This window comes from Branchiostoma lanceolatum, chromosome 12, assembly GCF_035083965.1.
Source record: "Branchiostoma lanceolatum isolate klBraLanc5 chromosome 12, klBraLanc5.hap2, whole genome shotgun sequence".
NCBI classification, from domain to species: domain Eukaryota; kingdom Metazoa; phylum Chordata; class Leptocardii; order Amphioxiformes; family Branchiostomatidae; genus Branchiostoma; species Branchiostoma lanceolatum.
Window position 1 is genome coordinate 15,782,763 of NC_089733.1, and position 24,058 is coordinate 15,806,820.

Genomic DNA, 24,058 nt, shown 5'->3' on the forward strand with positions numbered 1-24,058 from the left:
TTAGGCATGAATGAATGAACTTCATTGCTCAACAATCGCACAATGTATGGCATTAAATCAACGATACTACGATGGTAATCTATCCTACATATCTAAATACAGGAGTTTATCAATGACTATATGGGTTACAATATAGTCATGTATGGATAATTCGGATGAAAATACACAGTTGGCGATAAAGGGGATATTCTCTTGTTGGTGAGCTTGTGACGTCCTACAGTAAGGCCACACTGACTTCAATTACATGGGAGACTTTTTTTGGCGTACGTTTCTGAAAATTCATCTCCGCTCCATTTCTTGGATTTCAACTTGCTCACAACATCAGAATCTTCCTCATGAGTCAGGACCCACATCGGTGGTACGGTGGCTTTGTGATTAGGGCTGTTAACTAAGAACCTGGACGTATTGTCTTCGAATCCGCACTCGACGCAGTTGTACCTCACTTTGTACCCTAGGTTAACTTCGGCTGGGGACGTCGCTCGGATAGAACGTTAAATGGAGGTCCCGTGTTTGAGGAGAGCCACACCTCGAGTATGTTAAAGATCCCACCACACTTAAAAAGAGTAGGGGTCCATCCCGGTCTGAGTGGATCAAATGAATCTGTCCGGATGTGCAGCTTGTACTCTTCATTACCAACCTGGCGGTTCACCGGGTATGACATACAAAACAAACAAAAAAGCTAATGTTCGTATTACTACATTAGATAATAATGTTCCTCTCGGACGAAGGTACAGATGTAATGACTAATGAGAATGAAGATCCTGCCATTTGGCACAATTTACTTATGCCGATTCAACCTTTCCAATAAAAAAGTTCCTGTACTTCCAGAAAAAGCTGATAGGAGGTCCATACCTCTGTCATTGCTTTGTCAGCCCAAGAACTATCTACCACTCTAACTTGGTGACCGTACCATCTTCAGATCACTGTACTGGGTCGTTTGTGTAGCACGATAAGTCACCATCGCAGCAAAAAGTGTATGATAAGCACAAAAAGGTCCAGAGAGCCTGCTATGGAGGCTAAGCTTCACCTGACCGGGCCATGTTTACTCGCTAATGTTTACAATCCTCACGTGTTACTCCAAAGGGCGGCCATGTTAGTTTGCCTCCAATTCTATCAGTGGTTAGCCGCACATATCTTCCACAACAGACAAGAATGAACCGGGCACTAAGCGGTAAGGTTGCCATAGTAACAGGAGCATCCCGAGGGATAGGTAAAGGCATCGCCCTTCAACTTGCCGAGGCAGGAGCCAGAGTCTACATTACAGGTGAAGTAACTTTTATTTATATACTATCATTAAACACACAAAAAACGTAATCGAGGTTACGTTTCCACGATCGGAAATGTGACAAATTATAGTAAGAATGATGTTGATACCAATCAGAGCGTATATCACATATAGTCGTACAGGTAGAAGGCAAGTAATTTCAACCAAGAAGAGGTTTACTGTTCTTGAATATTTCATTTATTTATTCGTTTGGCTGTATACAGGGTACAACAGCCATGGTTGCCCGACTAGCAGCGGCTATTGTAAGGGGCTAACCTTGCTGCACAATACATACATAATAGGATAAAATGGTCACATTAAATATGACTCCGATTTGTTATGAAACATGCTTTTAAAGCTCTGATTTACACACCCATTGGTTTCGATGAAATATTTACAATGAACATTTGAAATAAGTAACGTTAAATGCAGCAACGCCAAAAATAGTTACTCAAGCAAATTTTCAAAATTGTCAAAATCTTATCCAGTTGCTTGAATAACTATTTTGGCGTATCTTATTACCTGGATGTCTTATCTTCATCAACGTAAATGCAGAAAGTTATTCGAAAACTATGAAGTATGAACTGTTCATCTGAAACCTTGAACTTACAGTTTGAAACTTTGAATTCTGCCCGTGTCTAATAATAATAACAAGAATATTGTTTAAAAAACACTCCGGCGACGTAAGGATTAGTATGAAAGGTATGAAAACAACGAGCCAATTGGCGAATTCTTCCTCAACTCTTGTCGTGCCAAACTACTTTTTCCATACAGGTCGGACGCTGCTGCCCAATGGTCGGGGTACTTCACTCACAGACTGCGTGGAGGAGGTATGGGGACTATCGATAAAACTACTAAGGGTTGTATTTGTTACTTATTGCCAGCCCTTATACAAAAAGACCACGTCGGTACCTTTGGCTAGGGTGATGTCATCTTGAAACCAACTCAGTCGCTCATAAAAATCTGAACAACAAATTGAGATATTTCAGTCTCAGGATGATATGCGCATTTGCCTTTGCGCCAAATTTCAGCTCATTCGATGAAGAAAATGGGCCTGTTATAAAAAAAAATGAAACCACTTGCATTAGCAATTACTTCTTGACACACCCTTGTAACCACATGGATAATTTAGATGAATGTCTAAGAGTTTTTGATTCTTTAGTGTAGATAGTGGCTATATTGAAGATAGTGGTTACTGTAGACAGATGGTCAGTAAAGACAGGATTCTTAATGCTTCGGTCAATAATCTAACGGACCACCAAATGGGCAGGTGGTCCTAATACAGAGGTCACTAAGATCAGTTAAAAGTTAAGTTAGATTCCGTCCTACAATTTTCGACGCACAAGGGCGGTGCCCATCTCCGTTTCTACAGCACCTGGGCCAAGCAAAGCCCCTGCAACTAGTAGTGGTGTGCACCTGTGTTCAACTCCAATATTCTTTTTCATAAGCAGAGAAAGCAGTTTGTATCATTAGTTCGTGTCTTTGGTATGACTCACCGACGTTTAAACCCCGACCTTCCGAATGCAAAGCGCCACTAGTACAGGTTGGACCGTATTTGCTCAAGGCGACCTTTGGTTATGTTAACTTTCAGATAAAGCAAAGAGGGGGCCGCGCCATTCCGGTCCAGTGTGATCACGAGAAAGACGACGAGGTCAAAGACCTCTTTGCCAGGGTGAGCACGGAACAAAATGGCCGCCTGGACATCCTGGTTAACAACGCGTACAGCGCCGCTCCGGTAGGTTCGTAATCTCCAAGTAGACGTTACGTTTTACTAGCTGTCTGTTGTAGAGAGGGAGTTTGTCACAAGAAACGGGCAGATATGGAACCGTCACATGCCCGTAGCCAGGATTTCGATTTTTTGGGGGGGGGGTCTTTTTAATGTTTGACGGACCAGCGAGCGCCGCAGGCGCGAGACGAGCGCCACAGGCGCGAGCATCCTAGGGGGGTCGGGGGGGGGGGGCAAAATTGAACCTTCTGAAAGGCCATTTCCTGTGTTTTTGAAAGGGTTTCATAGGAAAAATCAGAGACAAAGTGAACAGTTTTCTGTGAATAGGATTCTAGCCTCTGTGGCCTTGCCGGTGATACAAATAAGTCAGCCTTGAAAAAAATCTTGAACATTAAAAAGTGGACCTTCAAGCCTGTGAAAGTGGACCTTCAAGCCTGTTGGGGGGGGGGGGGGGGGGGGGTTCTTCCGAACCCCCCGAACCCCCCTTGGCTACGGGCATGCGTCACTCTCCAAGCAGAGGTTGTTGGGGAAACTTGTGACCTAATCATATGGCCCGTTTTTGTCCGCCATCTTGATAGCCTTTGAGCCTACTTGGAGAGCAGGGAATCGTATTTATTCACCTCAACCTCCAGGATTGCTTATTTATACTCCGTGTTACTAGTAGGTTAATACACAAGATACATACCACAATGTATTCATAGACGTCGCAGCATCATCGATGCATCTAGAAGTGTTTAATATTGTTGGTTCATTCAGGCCGATATAGATCATGTCGAGAAGCCGAAGAGATTTTGGGATCAGCCTTTGGAGATGTGGAACCAAACCAACAGCGTGGGAATGAGGTATGATACATGTATATGTTTACAACGCTTTAAATGTTCTGCATTCTCCTACATAGAAACCGAACCCGTGGCAAATAATTTTCCCATTATTTCGGCTCTGCCTTTTTAGGCCCGATTTTCTGTTCTTGTAGTGTCTTGGTTATGAATATTAATGAGCTTGCCTTGTTTGGCATTATTCAATCAGCGACGACGATGATGATGAATCAGCGACCAGATTTCACATTTCCAATCTGCCGGATATACTTGGCTTGGCGAAACACAGGCTTTCTTACGCCAAAAATAGTTACTCAAGCAACTTGATGAAATTTTATCCAGTTGCTTGAGTAACTATTTTTGGCGTATCTTACTACCTGGATGTCTAACCTTCATCAACGTACACAGGCTTTCTTATTTGTTTAGCGAGATTGTGATAGTTTCTAAGTGTTGTCGGTTGGTGATGTCGCGAGCGCCTTCTACTCACAGATCAGACAGATCTTACATTTGGTACCTGATTAACTAGTTTGGACGTATAATCAGGACTGTCGAACCTCCCTGGTCGAACCAAGGAGGTGGTCGAACGTTGTGGTGTGCTGTTCAAAGACGCGCGTCTTGATTATGAATATTAATGAGGTTGCTTTAATTTACACTGGCCAATCAGTAATACCCAAAGCTAAGACCTTACAGGTGGTTAGCGGCCTAGTCTCCTTTCATTCACATGATTATGTAGTGCTATGTTAGTCCCTCTCGTCAAGATATAGAACGTTGTACCAAAGACTAAAACAAACAAAAAAGACTCAGTTGGTGCTGTAAATATGAACGATATAAAATCCTGACAGGTGGGTAGGCATGGAAGTTGTTTAGTGGATGTCTGTCTGTTTTCCCAGGGGTGTCTACATCTGCGCTGTATACGCTGCCCGGCTGATGGTACCGGCTCGGAAGGGGCTCATTGTCAACATTTCCTCGGAGGGAGGGCTCACTTATGGTCTAAACCCGTGCTACTGTGTCGGCAAGGCGGCGGTAAGGCAGGCCCACCTCTTGGATATGTCAGGGCCCTGTCACACTTGTGCGTATATTCAAGTGCGCGTGAGTTGCGCATGAACATTTTTTTGGTTTAAGTAAGGTTTGCGGGGTAAAAAGTTAAGTTGTTTTCTACTTTCACCCACCGTTGTGCAGCCTAGTTATCGAACCAAAGAAATGATTTCTTCGGCTGTAAACTTAAACTAAAACATGTTAATACGCAACTCATGCGGACTCGCACATACGCTCAAGTGTGACAGGGGCCTTAGGCAGGCCCGCCTCTTGTATATGTCAAGCAACGGCCCTGGCGTACCGGGCTTGCATTCCGTCCTCCGATCAGGCATAAACCAATCAAATTCTCCCCCATCTGATGTTAAAGGAAAACTACCAGCCAAACAAGAGCTTTTCAAGAAAGCTGGCGTTTCGGCTACGTTTATGAGTGTGAATTGTCTTTTCCCTTTACTTGAAGTAAAATGGTCATCTGCCAGAGAGAGTCACCCAAGGGCTGTTGAGTCTATAAGAAAAATTGTCATTTTGGGAAATGAGTACTGTTTTAATAGAGAAAGGCAGATTGGGGAAAGCAATTTTGAAGTTACGTCACTTAACTTAAGTGCTTTTGAAAAAGCTGGTCTTGGCCTACAACTTGTACTCATTTGTAAAATGTACAATAGGCTCATTATAAAAGCTATCAATGTAGTTATGTACATGGCACGCAATAAAACATAAAATTTGAAAAAGCACCATTGAATCATCAGCACTATGGTAATTAAGGGAAATAGAAGTTCATAACAGCTAAGGTTCTATCTAAAATGACTACCAAATGTCAAACAAATCAACAGCTACCTCATCCGTATTATTCTGGTTTCCGCATTTACAACATTTCTTCCTTATTTTCCTGGGTAATTTTGCTAAAATTCATGAAAATTCCCATATTTTTGTGCCGAGCGGCGTCACTTTCCACGTCCGTGTTGTCTGAATGAAGTCGATACTGAACAATGGAGCATTTGCTACTGTAACAAAGGATCGCTGTTTTGCAAACAACATCAAGAGCCTCTGTTTACATCGGGGATAGAAGTTTAGTGGCGAGTGTTTTGCAAGAATCAAAAATTCAAAAATTCGTATTTCCCGAGAACCATAGTAGAATGGAACTCGTTGTCATCAAGTACTGTAGGAGCTTCATCACTAAGTAGCTTTAAAGAACGGTTGCAGTCAGATATGCAAAGACTAGGTGTAACAGACCGTTCGGTGTAATATGACCAGCTGCTGCCGCGCCGCGTGCCTGCGAAGCTGGTGTGTTACGCCTGATGGCGGTTATACCGGCTATATAGATACAGATACAGATACAGATACAGATACAGAAGAATCATCTTACCACGCATAGGAGCCGCTGCACGGTATTTTCCATTACAATGAACAGAAAAAATCGAATGCCGGGTTTGGAATCTATGAAGTCCTGTTCATAAGACAAAGGCCTTGTATATATTAAATGAATATTTAAAAATAACAAATATAAAATATTTCTTTATTTATTAATGAAAAAATAAAAAAAATGATATTCATAAATATGATATTGATAGATTAATATAATATCAATATATATTTTTGATATTCAATATCTAAAAAGAAAAAAAAAATCCATGCACGGACACGAACCAGGATCTTCTGGGTACGAAGTGCTTCGCGTTGCCAGATGAGCTAAGCTGAAGTGTGTAACACATATCACTGTACATAATGTTATAACCTCACTACATGGTATCATTTATGTCGATTTTTGGTCGTTTTCTTGACGAAATCATTTTTTTTCTTCTGCAATCTTGTGGTATAGATGTAATATGGTCATTTTTCAGGATATCAAAGTCCGAAACCACAATGCAATGATATTTCCGAACAGTTGTAGCAGTTAGATGCGGTCGCCCTCCTATGTGTCATGCAAATCAAGCCTGCCTGAAATTTCTTGCTCACTTGCCATATAAGGCAACGGCTATACAAGAACTTTGGAATGCATTGCCATATAAGGTCATATGGTGTGCGACACAGTGTTGAACCATCGAAGCATCCTGCATGCATCGAAGGTAAAAGCCAGGACATTGCGTTTCGGCGCCAAGGCGCCAAAACGCAAAAACGTAAACATGTAACTCATACGGATTTGAATATACTTACAAGGGTGAAAGGGCCCTTACATGTTTACAAGCAGTGGGCCTGGCATGAGAGAATGCAGTAATGCTGCTCTCTTTTTTAAAAAATGTTGTGCACGTATCTAAAAGAAAACAAGAACAGGAATCCAGCGATTTACCAACCTGTTGAAACTATTCAGAGATAGCTGCAAAAGTGTATATTTTGGAAGGGAACTGTAATAAATTCTACCTTTATTTGATATACAGGTGGACCGAATAGCATCGGACTGCGCGCATGAGTTGAGGGAACGTAACGTGGCTTTCCTGTCCCTGTGGCCGGGTGCTACACGGACGGAGCTCTGGATGGAGTGGGCGGAAAACTGTCAGACTAAAACATCACTTCAGACAACGGTAAGCTAGTCTTGAGTCCTGATGTTTGGTTACAGGAAATGCCCTTCACTGAAATAGTTTTATATCTTAGCAGGACCCCGAAAACAGTGTATGTGTGTACATATGTGAGACCCTTCACACAAGTATGTTCACTGCTTGATGACCATTCAGAACAACAGTGGACATTTAAGACCCAGCTACGTATACAGTTCATAAAGATCGGACACATACATTGTGCACAATGCAAATAGTACTAGATACACGGAGATCGACCACAATCAAGTTTCCGAAGTTTTTGTGTCGATTTTGTAACTTAAATGATTGCCATTCTGCCATTCACTCAGTCACACTGCTTTAGATTACCACTTGCTCAGCATAAATACCAGTTCGATTGTTGGAAAATGTGGAAAATGAACCTGGATGTATATGGAACGCAACATACAATTACTAATATTCTAAAAACAACTACACTTTCTCCTATAAGGAAAGGGACAGATATGTGTTGAACTCAGAGAGCCCCGAGTTTTCAGGGAAAGGCATCGTCCATCTCGCCTCAGGTAAGCTCACATGTTTAAACACTTGGTGTGAACTCATACATATAGTACATGCAGTCGTGAATTTGTTTCGTAGCCATCTACTGATTCATAAGTTAACGAGATTTCAAACGCCGTCCGAAAAATAAAAGGTGCACCTTCACATTAACCTATATAGGCTTCTACTCATGCCACGACACTGGCGTACTGGGCTGAAATCCGTCCTTCTCACTACGTTAACCCTGATCAGCCAATCACATCGTCGCCTACGGCTAAGAGGCAACGTGATTGGCTGGTAAGGTTTCCTTTAACAACAGGAGGGTAGTATCTGATTGGCTGATGGCTAACCAGTTCTAACGCAGCGAGAAGGACGGATCACAAGCCAGGCAGCAGGGAAAAGATCGCAAAATAGGTCTTCGTGATGACTATGAAATATTTCATTGGACTCTTCTTCCCAGTACTTCTAGCTCTGCGAAAATCATTGCTTTTCAGTGTTGCAGATGAAGGAATGATACGATACCAACTTATTTTTTTAGAAATTTGACAACTTGGGCGACGTGCGTTGTTGCACTGCAGCACTCTCTATACTTAATACATGTTAGCGCAGATGTTTGCAAAAGCTTTAAGGCTTGAATCCTTGATATTGGAGTTTATGTTTTGTCGTATTTCATATCAAGAAAATATCAGGTAACTGTTTTCATTAACTCCATTCCAGACCCAGACATCATGAGGAAGTCGGGAAGAATCTTCACCACCGGTGACCTTGCAGATGAGTACGGCTTTAAGGACATTGACGGTGGGGAGCTCATCCTCCCAGCAGGCCCGATATGCTCGGTTCATTACCTCCCATAGCGGCCCTGCAATGTCCAGCCTCTGAACTCGCTTCTGGCGACGTTATTGACAGTTGCTCATGAGTAATTAATGAGCTAGCCTTATTTGGCTCAAACAGTCGTTATTTTTGCTCTGAACCCAAAGTAGCGATGTAAGACGTCACCTGATTGGTTGCTAGCATCCCAGCGTCCTTTGCGCTTTTGCTCGAGATGAGCTTTAGCAAACCCTCTGATTGGCTGAAGCTGTTTTGGTGGTGACGTCGCCAGAAGCGAGTTCAAAGGCTGGAAATTGCAGGGCCGCCATGGGAGGTAATGAACCGAGCATATCGGGCCTGCTGGGAGGATGGGGCATTTCAGCACCGGCAAATATGCATGTAAAAAATAATAACAGAAATGACTAGTGCCATTGTGATGGCCGAGTCGTAAAGGTGACGATGATGATAGGAAGTAGATTCTGGTGATCATAGAGAGGCGATGATGATGACCTGGAATGTACGCCGTAAATACTTTCAATATAACCTTAGGGCCCTGTCACATGTGTGCATATTTTCACGTGCGTATGAGTTCCGCAGTAGTAAATTTTGCAGGGAGGAAGTTGTTTTCTACTTTGACCCACCGTTGGGCAGTCTAGTTATCAAACCAAAAAAATTACTTCTTCGGCTGCAAACTTAATCTACACCCAAAACATGTTAATGCGCAACTCATGCGGGCTTGTATGTGTACGCACAAGTATGACAGAGGCTTTACGATGTCTCAGACGTCTGTACAGTACCAGAGAGTGAATATTATCAGATGCAAGTTTTCCTCCTAATCCTCTCTTGTTATTCAAAATTACAGAAGTACATGTGCTTAGCATCTCTTTGAATTATCTTTAAAAAGTCAATGTATAATTATTTGCAGGCCGTTCTCCCCCGGACTACGTCCGCCGTGCAAGGGACAGACTGTCGCTGACCGGCCACACCACGCTGGCGGCCTGGGTACCATCTTTCGTCAAGATCCCCGGCTGGATGCTTTCTGCGTACTACCACATTTGGTAGTGTAGAAACAGTAGCCAGATACTGATCATGAGATAGACAACTCACGACAAGGGTGACTCGATTTTAAGGATAACATCCTCTGGACACTGCGTAATTGATGTGAGCGCAATCGTAAAAGATGATGAGAAAAGAAGATGTGTGAAGAAACGTTATTGTGTCCAGATGGTTATCATATATATAAGCAGATGATCAGTCAGGTAAAGGGCCAATGTTGTCATATATACATATATAGGAAACAGTATAAGGTCTAACAGCATAGCCTGGCGAGCCCTATGCATGTCTGCAGCCGCCATGCATCAGACACTGATGCCTGCGAATGATTGATTGATTGATTGATAAGGTCTCCAATATCTCCAATATCATGTATACATGAATGTAAAGCCCCCCTCTCACTTGACCCGCGGCACGCAGCGTCCTAAAGTATACTGGATTTGTGTTACCCTTCACTTTATAATGGGAATATCATTCAAAACGCACAAGTATAAAAAATACACAAAGCTTAAAAAGACTCGTTTTTTTGTCGATGAAATTCGTTGAGTGCTTTGTCAATTCGATCGGCCGCAGCGACGGGGCGCTTAATATAGACTGTTGCCCTCCGGACTCGGCAATTTGAAGCGCGATGCCTTAACCTATCGCTAGCGATGCTCCTGATACCATGGCAACCTTACCACATAGTCATTCTTGGTTCGAAGTCAATACCTCCAGGTTCTGAGTCAACAGCCCTACCACAAAGCCACCGTGCCAACGATGAAAGGTGGTCCTATCTACTACTTAAATGAACACCATGTGGGTCCTGAAGAATTTTTATGTTGTAAGCAAGTTGGAATCCAAGAAACGGAGCGGGAGATGCAGAAAGACATTAAAAAAACCCGCCAAGTTGAGGTTTCTTAGAAGGAAGTCCTGGTGCTGCTATGTCAGCAAAACACGTCTTCCTTGTCACGGAGGTCGTTGACCGGAGGAAGGCGAAGGAAGGGAGGTTAGGGGCGGACCGATGAAGACCAGGGGAAGGGTAGAATTTCCGTGTTTTTTTTTTTTGTCACAGAGTTTGTACCAAAAGGCACAGATTCTGTCCTTCTTTCAAAGTGAATACGCACTTTCTAACACATATATGAAGATATGTAATATAAAGGAAAGTTGATATAGTTTGAACGCCTCCTGGCGTAAAACACCAGTTCTGCACATACCGTTGTAACTACAAGAAAAAAAGTCACTTCTTGTCTTTCCAGCAGATCTCATGATCAGACTAAGGACGAATCATTTTTTTCGTTGGCTAGTCGTGCAATGCGGCTTATCTAAGCCTAAGGCTCGCGTATTCAGCCCGGCACACCGGGTCAACCTTACCCTTCTCAGTACGTGTATTGGGTACCCTGTACTAACAGCTAACATCCAAAATGCTCAGCGTCAGAAGTATTTTGAAGAGAAGGCTGTTAGACATTTCTGCAGCTCCGGGTTCTGTGCCAAATCCTCTTTTTGCAATATCAACCAAATTCAGGCCAAGTAGGTTCTACCTCCGTGATCAGATAAAAACAGGGATGTTTCCGACTCACTACCGGGAAATGTCCCAAAATGCAAACCATATGTTAGCCCCGCCGTTGGCTGCAACTCTACTGTGCCAGGCACTTAGAGGAAAAGTATAAAAGGCCAGAAACGTTTCACAAGTTTACAGTCAGTAGTGCAAAGGAGACCCAGTGACGCAGCTCTCAACTTACGCTCAGGTTTGTACATTTTTGCTTTCCCTGACGTTTTCAGTGCTTTTTCTTGTTGGTTGGTTGGCTGCTTGGTTGGTTAGTTGATCTTGGTTGGTTGTACATACAGGATGACTTTTACGAAATATGAACTGATTTTTCACATCTGTTTTCAAAATCTCCTGATCAAGAATAATAGGGAACTCTCTCGTTTGAATTCAAGTTCACCTTGCTTCAGCGGCCAGCATGATGAAGCCAACAGTGTGGTTCCTTGCCGTGCTCTTCGCCTGCGGTTGGAGCGGGAGCAGCGCGTGGCTTTTTGGCTCAAGTTCAGGGTCAAGCTCGAGACCCCGATCAGGTGAGTTTCGTGTACCAAGAGGACAAATGGAAAAGCATGTTGTGTGGCAGCATTGGGTGTACTTGTAGAAGTGTCATTTGCATATCAAATCATATTTCGTGTTAAAAAACCTGCTGACAAGTTGGCAAATCTTGCTCAGTGTCACTGACGAAAAGTAGTGGATGCTAGCTATTTGAAACGTCTGACCGTTTCCACAATCATATCCGGTTGCTTGGGTAACAGTGCTATTTTGGCGTATGTGTCACGTTGTACGAATGCCAAGGCTTTCCAGGGTAGCACTAAACTGGTGCCCGGCAGGAGGAAGGCGGGGGGGGGGGGGGGGGGGCAAGGAAACGGACTGTTCAGCGTGACCATGCTGAGATGGGCTGCAGCTGGGAGCGGTGCAGCGGACAGCAGTAAACAGAGCAACTGAAAAGCGGTGAAGATGATTAAGATGATTTGCCGTATCTTTTTCTGTCAAGGTTGGCCTAGCTTTTCTCAGCTACGAAGCAACTACCCCCGTTACGGATCCATCGGTTGGGACGGCCTGGTGAATCAGGAGGGTCTTCCGGCCTGGCTGAGAGGCGTGTCGGACAAGAACACCTGTGCCATGAGGGTCAGCCGTGCGCTCACTCACGCGGGTAAGGCGGCGTCTCTCTTTTAACAACATAAGCTGCAAAACGATGATAGGACGTTGCATAACAGAGTTATTTGTACACAACTAAATGCTTTACTGGGTCTATTTTGCACTGTAGCGAGCTGTCGCTGCCATTTAACAAGTCCAAACATTAAGGATTTACATAGAGGTAGTCCATGCGGTGTTAACGTCAGTTTGAAAAAAGGAATTGGGTTATGTACAAGGAACATGAAATCAAGAGTCACACAAATCCGATTTTGGTCGCTGTACGGTTGCTCAGCGATCTCCGTCTAGAGAAAAGGGCACGTTGGCGACCTCGCTGCGACCGAGCGATTCGACAGAGCTCACAACGAATTTCATCGATGAAAAACGAATCCTTTTACGCTTTGTGTGTTTTCTTGTCTTTTTAGTCATACTTGTACGTTTTGCATGATATTCCCAGTATAAAGTCGAGGGTAACACAGATCCGATTTGGAAACGTGCCGCGGGTCCAGTGAAATACATCTAGGGGCTTAAAATATCGTCCCTCTGTAGGAAGACAAATTGCCCCGGGCTCCTGCAACTGGTCCCGCGTGAGAGACAGCCAGAGCCGGCCCTACATCATCCGCGTCGGCACCATGGCCATGCGCTGTTACCTGGAGAACCAATACGGTTCTGCTGACGTCACCGGAAGTAGTGAGAGCAGTTTCCGGGTAAGAGTAAGCTAGAAAAAGCATCCATTCTGTTAGGTCAATTTTGCATCCATTACAGTCTTTCATTACCCGCAAGCATCTCCGAAGAATAGGTACAGAACAGAAAACAAACTAAGAAACTTGACATGTGGACGACTTCTCTGAAAATTGTAATGGCTACATCGCTATGATTGCTCATACAAATGTAAATAACGTTTGCATTGCAAGGAAATTTTAGAAACTTGTTTAGAGCCATGTTAGGCCATGACAGACCTCCTCGGCCATACTCATGATACTGATTTGATTATAAGGATGATATCTTCTGGGCACCCCAAAACTGATGTGAGCGTGCGAAGGAAAAATTAAGGTTACCTTTACTATGCCTACAGCCTACCTGCCTACGTGCACAGGCCAGAAACTGGCCCCTTGCTTTTCCAGGTGGATCCTCCAAGAAGTCCTTTGCCTTTTACTGTGAAATCTATTAAGTGGTCAGGAATGTTGACTAGATGACTGAACAGAAAAAAGGGGAATACTAAAACAATTTTTATTCTATTTTTGTTCTGTCGCATCTTCTTTGACTTTGGAAGACTTAGGTCATTATTTTTCCCTTTCCCATATTTTTTGGTGCAAGTTACAGCATATATTTTGCAGCTTCTTTGTACAATTTACAGTATGGTCACAAACTTTTCTTTGAAATGGACGAAAAGCAATGCGCGCGCGGACGTCATCCATATAATCAAATCATTGTGGTCTTACTGTAAGACGTCACAAGCTCACGATCACCAACAAGAGAAAATCCTTTTCGTCACCAAATGTGTATTTTCATTGAATAAAAATACTCCTTTTAGACAACCAAGTCAGAGATCTATTCAACTGACGTTTCGGTGACCATCTGTCACCTTCCTCAAGGCAATTCTGACTGGTTCACATTGCACTGCAGCACAGGTGTTGCATTGAGGCAGGTGACAGATGGTCACCAAAACGTCGGTTGCATAGATCACTTGGTTGTGTAAAAAGAGTATTTCTATTCAGTGACTTACAAACCTGATGAAACTATTCACGGATGTGTATTTTCCGTCCTAACAGGGCCGCCAGGGCATCATCGTGTTCCAGAACTGTGGGTTCCAGGCCGCTACCGGGCACGTGGACTTGTGGGACGGCTCGAGTTGCGTCGGGAACTGCTACTTCAGCGCCTGTAGCAACATCAGGCTCTTCGAGTTCTAAGAGAAGTTGACGATTATTTGCACTACTACGAGCCAAGTTCATCCAGTATAGTCCATGACCCTCCAAATAGCAATTTGGCACCAAACAGAGGTACACTTACCTTTTTAAAAAGGTTGATTCCTCTACTTTATCATTATGCATGATAACCATGTCAAATGTCCAGCTTTTTTGGGATTATCACATGATAGCACTTGTCCCTCTCGGTGCTACCAAAAATCTGTTTGGCCCATGGACTAGTATAGGACGCATGGAGATGCGTTATATGTTAGGCATAAAGTTTAGTGTATTCAGTTCCATTCATTTAGCAACCATGTACGTTGTGTATTCAATAAATTGGTATGTGCTTTCCTATTGTAGTACTTTGTCAAGTTGTAGAAAACCACAAGTTGTTGCTGTTTGTAAAGGACAGCGCTTGCTGAAGTCGTTTTAGCATTACAGGGCCTTATATACCAGATTTTGCCTGTTTACATAAATGTCTCTTATCGCATGAGGACTAACACTTCCTTGCGTTAACAACTAATAACGATATTGTTTAATGTCGAAACGATTCTTTCTTGTTAAATATTGGTGTCGTTTTAAGTGACTTAAGTTCAATGTTTGTTTTCTAGACGGATATCATGTTGAAAGCATCTTGATACTTTGCTGGAACTTGTCTCTCTATAAACTAGTAAATTGCTTACTAGAAATACTCTTGTACGTGTTGATTCATTTACCAATATATGCCTTACAAATACAGAAATGTTTGCGGTGGTTTTATGTTCGCGGTGAACTCTTTACCGCAAACTTAAAACCATCGCGAAAAGCCGCTCCATTGTGTGACTGCAGAGCTATTATTGTTTCAAACGCGAACACTCCAATTCCTCCCCACAGCGAAATCATATCCCCGCGAACATTTCTGCATTTACAGTATATCCTCCCTAGCAAGCTCACTGGATTTTCTTCCAAAATACACACAGTTTAAAGCAAGTAGTCAAACCTGGCGCAGGCAACCACCCCCAGTCACAAGCCACATTAAAACTGTCCCTTCCATTTTTTTACATAGTTGGGTTACATCAGTGAGGACCCTGCCCTAAACAACCACCCTGTCCTCAGCAACCATTTTTCCTCAGTCCATTGAGTGGTTCCTGAATCCAGGTTTGACTGTACAAATAATTAGAAGAGGCTCATCAGAATGGATAGCAGAAAGCAAGGAGTCATGGTAATAATCCTTTTCATATACACCTGCAAAACGAATGATCATAATCAAGACGATTGAATAATCTCCAAGCAGATCTACACAGGGAAAACTCGTAATGTCAGCCAGAGAATCTTCAGTAAGCCCCGTACTGACTGAAGATTCTCTGGCTGACATCATGATTTTGCCCTGTGTAGACCTGCTTGGAGATTAAAGGCAACCAAAGCAATATTAGGGCCCACAATATGGAAATAAAAAATGCTGAAATCTTTATCGTAGTGAGATTTACTAACACTATTCAGCATATTTACATAATAACTTCATACTTTAAGCATTTTAAAACCGCGCGAAAACTTCCCGTTCGATGATTCCCGTAGGACAAAAACTATTGCGACGATTTTCAGTGAGTTCTCACACCACAATGACGTCATATTTTTGCATGATGGACATCGCTATACATTGTGATAGTGTTGTTTGAACTAATCATGTACAGAAATGACTAAATAAATTGACTTTCAAAATCCGATTTTTTTGGCCCTAATATTGCTTGGGTTTCCTTTAAAGACTGGATACAGGATCACTAAAGGAAAACTATAAGGACTGGTCAGGAAAAAGTGGAGATCCAGAAAGTCTGTGTAAAAGAACACACAAGTAAGCATTATGATACATTTATTGCCTGTAAAGATCATAGCCAGTTTTCGTGACAAGAAGGAGGAAATCAGCTGGACTATACAGGAATCACAGAGTTTCCTATGCAGCAAATACATAGTTAGCCTTCAACGAGACTGAGAAAATCCTTAACATCATATAATAACTACTTTCCATTTTAAATTGTTAGTACTTATCGTAGGGCACTGTCGCACATGAGTGAAAGTTAGGGCACCATTAGATCTTCTTCACTTTCTGTACAGGAAATGTTCTTCTTGTTACTGTTAAGTACAAATATTCTGTACTCTGCTAAAAATATACAAACTACAGGTTATAGGTCAAGTACAGGTCATAAGTCACAGGTCAAAGGTTACAGAGCAGATGTACATGCCAAGGTATAGTTGTTAGTTTGAGTAAAGGAGATGAAATGTATGATTGAATTTCTGAGCACTACAAGTGCTACAAAAGTTGTACACCAAATATTGAAATGCCCGCCACCAGAAAATGTTTTTTTTTAGATGAAATGAGCTGATAACTCCAAAAGCTATATTTACATGTGGAGTCAATAAGGGCAATTAACTGCTTCAAAAAATTGGCTCACTGTATTTCTTTGTTAGGTTAGGTCAATAGACATCAGTAATTACAAGGAATTCGATGGTCACAGGATGTAGAAATGTCCAAGAGTGAATCTTATTCAAAAAGTGCATTGACGAGGTTGTTAGTTCTCTTAGATTGGACTCTTGAGTTGTAATGCTTTTTAAGTTATTGAAAACATTCCAAATGTTTCTTTTGTACAAAATGATGTACATGTAGACTGAAAAGAGGTGGTCACAAGAATGATTGACATTTTTTTGTGGTTTGATTCAACATTTTGTATTTCTAATAAAAGGTATGCCTACTGGTACTGTGAATAGTGTAACACAGACTGTGCATGGTACAGAACATTTTGCATTTTTACCCTCCTCACAAAAGTCAATCCGAATCGTTGAAAAAATTATAAGTTCTTAACATTTCAAAGTTGAACTGCAAGAAAATACACATAGTTAGTTGAAAGTTTGCCAGGTATCAACAGAGGGAGATTTCACTTAGCTTCTAATCAGAGAGTATGATAGTCACCTATTCGAGCTACGAGGTGAAAACATTTCCAAAATCAACCACCAAATTTCACTGAAAAGTCATTTTCAATGTTCTGTCCAGACGGTAGTTATTTTTTCAAATTTTCCTTCAAAGTCAGTAATGAACGTTCCCCAGAAATATGATGAATGATGATGCCATAATTTAGTTTAATTCTTAATTTAGGCCATAATTAAGAAAACCGTGTTAATGTTTCAATTAGTAAAGAGAGTAAAAAGAGATGTATGGAGATGAATGCATACCACACTGGACTCAGAAAAACACCAGGAGACTGGAAGTTTCTACAAACTGCAGTATTTTTCCCACTATGCACTTATACAGATTATAATTACAGAGGACTCCTGACTGACTACAACAGGAGTCTGGCACCAAATTACTGGGCTCAAACGGTCAAAAATCATGGACTCTGCAAACTTTCTCACAACTCAACAACAAAGCAGACTCTTTTTCCAAGACTTCAAGCCAAACCTGGAACTTCAACGCATCAAATTTGTCAAAATTCTTCCATTTGAATTTACAACTTTGCAAGGGTCCATGAGCCATGACAAATAGAACCTTTTCTCTAATCTATGTAGAAACACCTGATTGGTCTGTGCGGCACATAACCTGCTCCGATCCACCAATCACAGAGCTCCAACCAGATTGAAAGCAGTCCATAACAACTTTGTACACTGTTTGCTCAGCTTCATTCTTACAACCTTCTCACTTTAGTTCATCTAAAATTTGTTAGGAGGACCATATAGAAAGACAAAAATGTGCAGCAAATTTTATAAACGTCAGTTACAATCAGCTCAATCACAGTTGTAGGGGCAACTGAAATAGAATTAGGACCACTAATACTGCTCATGTTCTTTAAATGTAAGATTGAAATTGTTAGTGTCAAAAGTACCTTACATGAAGAAAAAAATATTCCTTAAAAGACAAGTGAAATCAAATTTTCATTCTCAGGGAATCAGTTCTGCATCTTTTTCATGTAGACTTTGTTTCCTAATGCCTTGCTGTGAAAAGAGGAAAAATTTGAAATACTATTCAAATTGAAAGAAATAGATGCCCCTAAAACTGTGACAGTACCGGTCATAATTGCTTACGGCAACTATCACATATCTTATGACCTATTACAATCATCTACGCTTCACATATAGTGGAGAAGGTCTTTAAGTCTTTCTATTCCTGCTGAGAGCATGTTAGGACAAATTTAAGTATACATAACACAAAATAAAATAAAAATTAAAAAAACATATTTCTTTCAGTCTTGCCATGGTGTGAATAATGCTAGGTTTAATGGCTGAAATGTCAATGAAATGATGCTAGTCAAGACCTGGGGCACTTGAAAATCGTGAGCTGCAGTTCTACAGAATTCTGCAAGGAGGCGTTTCTACCACATCCTGCAGTACAGTAGAGGCAAACTGTTGTCACTGTTGTATGAATAGGAAGCTAAACTTGTTGCAACGCAAAGAAATAAAGAATATGTTATGAAGTATTAAGCACAGTCACTGCACTGTACACAGCAACCAGTATTAGTTAGTATGTTATATCTTAAATTACTTGAATGGGTGAATTTTCCGTACTTATCATATGACTTCATAACAAGAATCGTCACAACATATCGTACTTTTGCACATTGGTCCACAACAACAAGAATAGCAATAAATTCCATATACTTGAATCAAAAACAAACCTATGTGTGAAAAATATGACGAAGGAAATTGCTTTGTTCAAACTTGGACCATAAAAACAACGAAAACTAATTCTTACCCACTTCTTCATTGGTCCAGCGAGTGAAATTGAATAAAGATAAAAGCAACACAAAAACATCAAATACTGAGAATATTAGCATTGAAGGTAAACTAGAATACCAAACAACAAAACTATTGACCACAAAAATAATAAAACCAAGCCTACATTTCTACCCTTTCTCTCAAACAACTAGAACTAGTCTGCCATGGAAAGATTTCAGTCGTAAATGGCTGAACGTTAATTAGATGAAATAATTGTACAACGCACATTCTTATAAATGCTACAGTATGAAACATGGAAGAAGAGTTGATGATCTTGACAATCAGCTAGACGCCTGTGAATCTCCTATCACTATTACGTGTTGGCAACGTTTGAGAGCAACTAACTCAACAAAGTGTTCAGAAAAGTCCCATGAAAGTATTCCACAAGTTGGAGTGGTTTCCTGTGTAGTAGTTTTGTTTGAAATTTTCACGTTTTCTTCGACCCCTATACACCCTTCCAGGTTGCAGGTATCCGGCATTGCCTCACACCTCGTGTACCTCAAACTGGTCCTGTTCGATGGGTTTGTTGACCCACAGTCCCAGCCCGGCTCGTTGGAACGCCTTCACCATTTCCTGCTTGGCGGCCTGGTAGTCGCCGTTCAGGAGCTTTGCTTCGGAATACTGGCGCGGCGTGTCGCTGTCGTGCCTTCCGGTCGTGGACGACAGCTTCCCGAAGAGCTTGTTCCAGCACTGGAAGAAGTAGTATTTGCTGCAGCGCGACGCCCTGCTGTGGTCGTCCTTCCCCGTCATGGCGTTCACCACCTCCAGCTCCGCGTCAGACACCGTCCAGTTGACGCTGAAGTTGGGCGCCTTCCCGGGCTGCCGGCTCTCTGCATTACTGATGCCGCTCAGTAGGGGGCGGTTGAGGTGGTACTGAGGCGGCAGCTGCTCGAGCTCTCCCAGGCGCTGGTAGACGGCGCGGGAGAGGTGGTCGCCGTGGTACAGGCTGCCCAGGATGATGCTGCTGAGGTAGATCGGTTCGACAAAGTAGCTCAGCAGCGCCCCCTGGATGCCCAGCACGTTCCAGCGGGCGATCTTGTCGCTGCAGGACATGGTCAGGAGGCGCTCCCCCTGCAGCACGCCGTCCCACGTCTGGATGGAGCTGGACGACTTCACCGGGATCGTGCCCTCCCCCGACTCGATCTTCGTCCTGAGCTGCCCGCGGGCCTTGCGGTTGGGGTGGCGGTCGGCGGCCTCGGCGTCGGTGGCGGTCTCGTGGGGACTGAATATCCTGGCGTCTCCGCAGGGCGACGTGCTGATGTAGAGATGGAACTGGATGTTGTCCTTTAGACGGTACCCCTTCCCGTCCTCCTTGGGCTCGAACACGCTCTCCTCCCGCTTCTCCTCGTCGGGTTCGAGAAGCAGCTCGAGCTGCGCGTACAGGAAGCGTAGAAGCGACCGCCGGGACACGATCTCGGCGTGGCAGTCGTTGAGAGCCATGCCCTGGTCGCTCATGTACTCGCCGTTGATACATTTCGTGCCGGTGGCGAGAGAGATGACCCTGGCGTCGGCCGTCTCCACGTCTGTGCCTGCGTGGGGAGATAACACTGCTGATTACAGGGGTCAAACATTCTAAATGTACTGATCTCACTGACTTAAAGAGAATAGATACTGTAAAGCAGGGCTGTCTTTAGGGCCTGTCCCGCTTTCCTGGGATGAAGAAATTTTTCCAGTCCCAAAATGTGAACTTCATGACAGGAAATTGATAAAAATGTATTTTCATAAGTTTAAAATGACAGATTTAACAACAAAAATTACGGGCTCTCAAACAAGAAGTGGGATGGAAAGAAAAAATTGGAACTGGAGATAGCCCTGCTGTAAAGTCTTAATATCATGGTAGGAGGAGAAACAGGGTTTTCGCAGTCAGGGTTTGAAGTTTGCAGTTGAAACAATGTTGGAGTACAATTGTATAGTTTAACAATTGAAACAAAAATTTTGAGGTCACTGTGAAAAGTGAAAAAAATTAAAGCACCACAAAAATGTCAACATCTACAGTAACTTGTCTCAAAAGCCGAATGTAATTTTACTGATCATTCAGTGTCTTAATATTGCAATCTTTTTTTTCAGAATATTATGTTATCGAGAGAAGAGTAGTGTCTAGGCCAAAGAGAGATGCAGGATAATCAACATTCATTAGTATTCCACTTCCTTCAGTAAACAAATAAAGAGGCGTGCACTCACTGTCCTCACCTTTCGTCATGACCATCCCTGCGAGCACCTTGCGACGAGCGTGTGGGGACGTGAAGCCGTTGGTCAGCTCGCTGAACTTGTCCAGAATCAGCCGGGATATATGGTCAGCTAGGGCCTGGGGTCGGCAGGACAGAAAAATTTACATTTGAATTACAATGTCATACCACCATTGTACAGGGATGTCCCTATAGCTCAACTGGTAACAGTCTCATACTTAATTAATAAGCTCCTGGCTCCAATTAGCCTGGTCCCAGTCTCTAGGGTCGGCTTAGTGATGTTTTACCGGGCCAGTCAGTTTCTGATGGCCTTTCTACCTCTGGCTGCCATCCTACTTCCGCTACACCTTACATCCGCTGCCTTCCTACTTTTCCGCCGCCCCTAGAGACTGGCAGGGTGTCAATATGGGCCTGATTCAAGGCGCATGAGATTGATGCGCCCAATGGGAACAGAGCAGACTGATCTAATTATTCCACTGAGCTCTGATTGGCGCGCCAGGTTGGCGCGCGTTTTCAGCTGTTCGGTCCCTCTGCTCATTACCATATCTAACATGGCTGCCATCTAAGACGAGCGACGCACGCGTGCACCACAAGGCTGCAGAAAACATTGTTTCTAAGGCTCTCTTGTTGCTAAACTAGCTTAAAATCTGAGCTATACTGGGTCCCCAATGCCCCTCTGATCTCATGGCTGTCACTCTGGAAATTAGCGTGAAAGGACAGCTGTTTACAGTCATCGTCAACATGTCGCTATCAGAACAACAATACCCGTGAGATTTTCGGGCGGCCGAGCAAGATCTTGATTATCACGATATTTCAGTTTGTATGGATTGGAGAATTGGGAACAACAACCTTTGGTATTTACTTGTGCTTCTAAACAAGGTATAGATTGATCCCTGGTGAACACAAAAGAGCACATTGCTACTGAGTACATGATGCAACTGACATGTTCCGCTAGCCAATTATCCTACACAAACAGATCCTGATTCGCCGCTGTGGGCAGCGCCCATGTCCAATCGCGCTGTCAGGCCGCGGAACACCCGGGGCTTCCAGGGCCATAAATCGAGAGGAATTAGTACAGCTTCCAGCCATACCGTCGGTGCCGAACTAATTAATCCAAGGCCGTAAACAACACCCCGAGCGGCCTAAGCTGTCTGGGCGGGTGAGGGTCACTCACAGTGCCGTAGAGATATCGGGGAGGCACCGAGGGTATGGATTCCAGGCTAGGCTCCAATTAGTTGCTAATTGGGAGACCCCTGTTCAATCCTGATACAATAACGGTGCACGCACCAGTTCTTCCGCGACAGGGGTCCGTGGCAGTGCGCGACAAAAAAAGGACGAAGGGATTCGAGTGTCGAGGTTTTATGGTTTAGATACCAGCAGGCTATCGAGGAGCCTAGAGCACACACACACACGCATGCACACACACACACACACACACACACACACACACACACACGCATGCACACACACACACACACACACACACACACACACACACACGCACGCACATTCAAGAAGATGCACAGGAAGAAAAGTGTTACAACAAAGCATTACAACAATGTCCCAAATTTAATTGGTGTGGTCTTAGGGACTACAACAGGATTGATAGTACAAGTCCATGAAACAATCTGCTCCCTTTCCTAAAGAACACAACAGAACACAACACAACACAGTACCTGTGTCTGGTGAATTGGGACACCCTCGGAGCTCATGATGGGTTGTTTGCCCGGGGAGGGGGTGAACTGGTAGTTGAAGATCTTCTGTAGCGCTGCTTGCGCGGCTCGTGCCTTGGCCAGCTTCTTGTTCCTCCCGGAGCCCTCGAACGTCTGCCCGTCTATCGTCACCGCCATGACAAAGTTCTTGGCGTGGCTCTCCCCGGTTTCTGACACAAACTCGTACTTCAGGCCCGGTCTGAGCTCGTTGAGGATCATGACCGGGTTCTTCCCGCCCGGCGGCGTGTACGCGCTTCCGTACGGACTGTGCATAGCAGCGGACGGGGGAAGGTCGGCCCCGTTCAGTGGAGTGGCTTCGTCTGTGGGGCGGTCGGGGGAGTACGCCTGGGGCTCGTTGGGTTTCTGTTCGAACGCGTTGAAGAGAGTGTCTGAGTCTGCGTGGTCGGACGTGAAGTCAGTGTTGGTTGGGGCGGGTTTGCGCCCCATGGCCTGGTAGGCCTCGGACGCGTTGGGGAACTGTACAAAGGACCTCAGCGCCTGCTCTGCTGCGTGGAGCTTGGCCTTCTTCTTCGTCCCGCCCCTCCCCTCAAACATCTGGCCGTTCACCTCTACCGACATGATGAACTCCGGAGCGTGCACAGGGCCGCTCTGCGAAACAAACTTGAACTGCAACCCCGGCCGCAGCTCGTTTAGCTGCATCAGGGCGTTTTTGGGGAGGGCGGGGCCGAGGGACTTTTTCCGCTTCTTCTTGGGCCGCTTGGGAGGGGAGAAGATGTCCTCTTCCAGCGGCCGTTTGAGGGAGATGGGGTTGTCTGCGTCGAGCATGGTGATGTCGGGTTGAACGTTCTCGTGCGGAGTGTTCTGGTTCTCCTTTACATCACCGTTTGTGCTACCTGTCAAACAACAGACAAGAATGCCATGAATGAATGGTTCATCACGTCGTTGAAGACACAACATATAGTAGCAGCCTTCTACCTGTCAAACAACAGCCAAGACTTGGTCATTATTGATCCTGAAGAAGGCGACAAGCACACCAGGCCACCCCTACTCTTCTTGATAAGTGTGTTGGGTTCTTTTTTGTGCAGAAGTTTCATGCCCTAAGGCTCCCTCATATTAGTTACGATACTATTTTCTTCATTACCAAACAAAACAAAGACTCTGCAAGAAAGTTATCCTCAC

General features: G+C 43.7%; 2 protein-coding genes and 1 long non-coding RNA gene across 8 annotated transcripts in view; 2 read left to right on the forward strand and 1 right to left on the reverse strand.

Moving 5' to 3' along the window:
• Positions 1 to 599: 599 nt before the first annotated feature.
• Positions 600 to 9,896, forward strand: LOC136446008 (dehydrogenase/reductase SDR family member 1-like). The gene is made up of 9 exons (XM_066444272.1): positions 600 to 1,264; positions 2,039 to 2,094; positions 2,856 to 2,999; positions 3,747 to 3,832; positions 4,696 to 4,828; positions 7,210 to 7,353; positions 7,817 to 7,889; positions 8,581 to 8,661; positions 9,596 to 9,896. The coding sequence occupies exons 1-9, from the start codon at positions 1,153 to 1,155 to the stop codon at positions 9,730 to 9,732; spliced, it is 966 nt and encodes a 321-aa protein (XP_066300369.1). The 5' UTR covers positions 600 to 1,152; the 3' UTR covers positions 9,733 to 9,896.
• Positions 9,897 to 11,036: 1,140 nt separating this feature from the next.
• LOC136446374 (uncharacterized) lies at positions 11,037 to 14,974 on the forward strand. Its single transcript, XR_010757565.1, has 4 exons — positions 11,037 to 11,447; positions 11,641 to 11,775; positions 12,237 to 13,083; positions 14,149 to 14,974. It is a non-coding gene; the product is annotated as an uncharacterized lncRNA (long non-coding RNA).
• Positions 14,975 to 17,520: 2,546 nt separating this feature from the next.
• Positions 17,521 to 24,058, reverse strand: part of LOC136446612 (double-stranded RNA-specific editase 1-like) — a 158,459-nt gene continuing 151,921 nt past the window's right edge. For 5 of the 6 annotated variants that reach the window (XM_066445076.1, XM_066445078.1, XM_066445082.1 and 2 more), the window contains 3 exons: positions 22,883 to 23,772; positions 21,202 to 21,325; positions 17,521 to 20,549 (listed from right to left, as the gene is read on the reverse strand). In XM_066445076.1, the coding sequence (XP_066301173.1) occupies positions 19,504 to 20,549; positions 21,202 to 21,325; positions 22,883 to 23,772 (2,060 nt within the window). In that variant the 3' untranslated portion in view covers positions 17,521 to 19,503. The remainder of the gene's footprint in view (positions 20,550 to 21,201; positions 21,326 to 22,882; positions 23,773 to 24,058) is intronic. The other variant, XM_066445077.1, reaches the window with a different exon arrangement.